The following is a 2,815-nucleotide window of genomic DNA, read 5'->3' as shown; positions in this document are numbered from 1 at the left end:
CTCAGTTACAGAGGGTAACTACCACCATTCTTCTCTCATCCTTTAACTCAGGGGTCCCCAACCTCCCGTCGGTGGACTGGTACCAGTCCCTGGCCTGTTAGGAACCGGGCCGCACAGCAAGAGGTTAGCGGCGGGCTAGCAAGCCTCACCGCCTCCTTTCAGGTCAGTGGCGGCCTTAGATTCTCATAGGAGCGCGAACCCTATTGTGAACTGCGCACGCGAGGGATCTAGGTTGCACGCTTTTCTTATGAGAATCTAACTAATATCTGATGATCTGAGGTGAACAGTTTCATCCCGAAACCATTCCCCACACCCCCGTCAGTGGAAAAATTTCCTTCCACGAAACCGGTCCCTGGTGCCAAAAAGGCTGGGGATCGCTGCTTTAACGCACTGACCTCTGAGCAGCTCGCAGGTCCCCGGGGTGTAAGTGGTCGTCTTGGGGCGGCGCCGGAACCCAGTTCCTTTGGTCACTACCTCCATCTGCTTCTGTGAAGCCATGGGAGGACCCTGAGGAGGGAAAGACGCAATGACACACCCCCTGTCTCCTATTCCTAATCTCTGTTCCCCCATGCCCAACATCCCCAGAAGTCTGGAAGCGGAGATCGAGCCAGAGAATGATGCCGCCAGTTAATATTGCGACAGTGCCTAAACCTCCCACCCAGACACAGACAGGTACACACACATAGTCCTCATTCTGACCCAGCGCCTGTGGCAGGGAAGTCCCCTCGGGAAGGGAGTGTTAATATAGCCATGGTCACAACCGTACCCACTGGGTGATATGCCAAAATTGAAATTTCACCCTAAGACCCACTCTGGGTGCTCCCCTCTGCACATACAAGTGGGCTCCCGGAGGCGGTGACCACTGACCACTGCTTTACAGCCGCACCAGCACCGGTGCCACGCAGAAATACTACGCGATCTGGGCTGCTGGAGCTGGCAGCTAGCGACTCTGGCTACCATAGAAACGCGCACTCACGAGTCAGCGCATGCGCACTTCCCCTCTCTGGCCTGCCTCCCGGAAGTGATTGCCTCTGGGTTACCGCGCAGGCGCAAGATAAGCGAGGCGCCGCGAGTTGTAGAGGCGCTGTTTGCGGGTCTCTGTGCGGGACCGGGACGCCGCGGGGTCCCTGAGGCGAGGGTGTCATGTCAGACAACGAGGACAAGTGAGTGCGGGAGCGGAGTGGCCTTTGCGGCACATTCGGAAGGGGCGGGTGAGGCAGGGCTTGGGTCGAAGGCAGCTGAGGAACCTGGCGTCTAGGGGCAATGTCTGAGGGGCCTGGGGTCCTGAGGGGGCCGGCAGAGCCTAGGAAGGGAAGGGCGGGGACCCAGGAGCATAGCCCGGGCTGGAGGCTGAGCACAGGAGGGCCCAGGCTCGAGGGTCCAGAGGGGATCCGTGGAAAAGGTGTCCTTCAGCAAATGTTCCAGCGAGCCGGGCTCTGTGTCATGCAGTGGGAATACTGAGGTGAAAGAAGAATCGTCCTTGCCTCTCCACGTGCTCACTTTGTAGAATAGGCGGCATAGGCCCATAAGTAAGCAAGCAAGGAGGTAATGGTGGTCGCGTGAGCTTCCCCAGTTCTCCATCTGCTTCTGTGAAGTACGTAGTTCTAGAAGTTCTTCACAGTTCTAGAAGTACGTAGTGTAGGAGTACTCCACAGGAGGGTCTTGGGCAGCTCCCCGGGTGGCATTAAATAAAAGTCTGAGACTGTTCATTGCAGTAATTTTTTTGTTTTTTCTTGAGACGGAGTTTCGTTCTGTCGCCCAGGCTGGAGTGCAGTGGCGCGATCTCGGCTTACTGCAGCCTCTGCTTCCCGGGTTCAAGGGGTTCTCCTGCCTCAGCCTCCCGAGTAGCTGGGATTATAGGCGTGCACCACCATACCTGGCTAATTGTATTTTTAGTAGAGACGGGTTTCACCATGTTGGCCAAACTGGTCTCGAACTCCTGACCTCAAGTGATCCACCCACCTCGGCTTCCCAAAGTGCTGGGATTACAGGCGTGAGCCACCGTGCCCGGCCTGTTTGTAGTAATCTAGGTGAAAGAAGTCAGTAGGAGTAGAGATGGTGAGAACTGGTTTTGAATTCTGGATATATTACTATTTTAAAGATAGAGCCAAAAAATTACCTGTTGGATGTGTGGGCGCAAAGAGAGCTAGTCTGAAGATAAAAATAAGAAACGCGTGGGATCGCTACCTCATTCCTAGTGAGTGTCAGTAGAGAAGAGGAGATGACCCGTGGCTGAGCATTAGGGCATTTGGACATTGAGTGCTTGGAGGAAAAGAGAAGCCGGGGAGGTGGGGGAGCACCAAGAAAGTGAGGTGTTGTTGGAGTCAAGTGAGGAGAGCAAGTGGCCTAATGTGCCAGCTGATAGATCAGGCTAAATGAGAATGAGAGTTGGCCATTGGATTTAGCAACGTGGAGATCATTAATGAGCTTGGAAAGTGGTTTTGATGGAGCTATCGGGGTGAAAGGCTTTTGGGAGTGAGATTATGACAAAATGGGAATAGAGGAATTGGGGGCAGTGAGGGTGGACAGCTCTTTAACACATTTTTGCTTCAAAGGGCACCTTGGAATTAGGGCTATGGGGGAGGGAGAAGAGAAGTAAGGTTTTTTGTTTGTTTTTGTTTTTGTTTTACATGAGGAAAAGCACATGTTGAAATGCTGATGGGGCCAGTACCTGTAATCCCAGCACTTTGGGAGGCCGAGGAGGGTGGATGACCTGAGGTCAGGAGTTCGAGATCAGCCTAGTCAACATGGGGAAACCCCATCTTTACTAAAAATACAAAAATAAGCTGGGCATGGTGGCATGTGCCTATAATCC

At 53.6% G+C, this 2,815-nt stretch overlaps 2 protein-coding genes across 9 annotated transcripts in view; one reads left to right on the top strand and one right to left on the bottom strand.

Moving 5' to 3' along the window:
• LOC105538886 (chromosome unknown open reading frame, human C22orf23) overlaps positions 1-1,027 on the bottom strand; it is a 15,907-nt gene extending 14,880 nt beyond the window's left edge. For 2 of the 5 annotated variants that reach the window (XM_011978883.1, XM_011978884.1), the window contains exons 1-2: positions 800-1,005; positions 396-507 (exon numbers count right to left, since the gene is read on the bottom strand). In XM_011978883.1, coding sequence (XP_011834273.1) covers positions 396-498 — 103 coding nt within the window. In that variant the 5' untranslated portion in view covers positions 499-507; positions 800-1,005. Of the gene's footprint in view, positions 1-395; positions 508-799 lie in introns of all 5 variants that reach the window. The other 3 variants (XM_011978885.1, XM_011978886.1, XM_011978887.1) reach the window with 2 other exon arrangements.
• Positions 1,021-2,815, top strand: part of POLR2F (polymerase (RNA) II (DNA directed) polypeptide F) — a 107,282-nt gene continuing 105,487 nt past the window's right edge. For 2 of the 4 annotated variants that reach the window (XM_011978891.1, XM_011978888.1), the window contains exon 1: positions 1,021-1,163. In XM_011978891.1, the coding sequence (XP_011834281.1) occupies positions 1,144-1,163 (20 nt within the window). In that variant the 5' untranslated portion in view covers positions 1,021-1,143. The remainder of the gene's footprint in view (positions 1,164-2,815) is intronic. The other 2 variants (XM_011978890.1, XM_011978889.1) reach the window with 1 other exon arrangement.

The sequence above is a fragment of the Mandrillus leucophaeus genome, unplaced genomic scaffold, assembly GCF_000951045.1.
Source record: "Mandrillus leucophaeus isolate KB7577 unplaced genomic scaffold, Mleu.le_1.0 Scaffold2, whole genome shotgun sequence".
Lineage (NCBI taxonomy): Eukaryota > Metazoa > Chordata > Mammalia > Primates > Cercopithecidae > Mandrillus > Mandrillus leucophaeus.
Note: the sequence above shows the minus strand (reverse complement) of the source record. Positions and strands in the feature narration are given on the sequence as shown.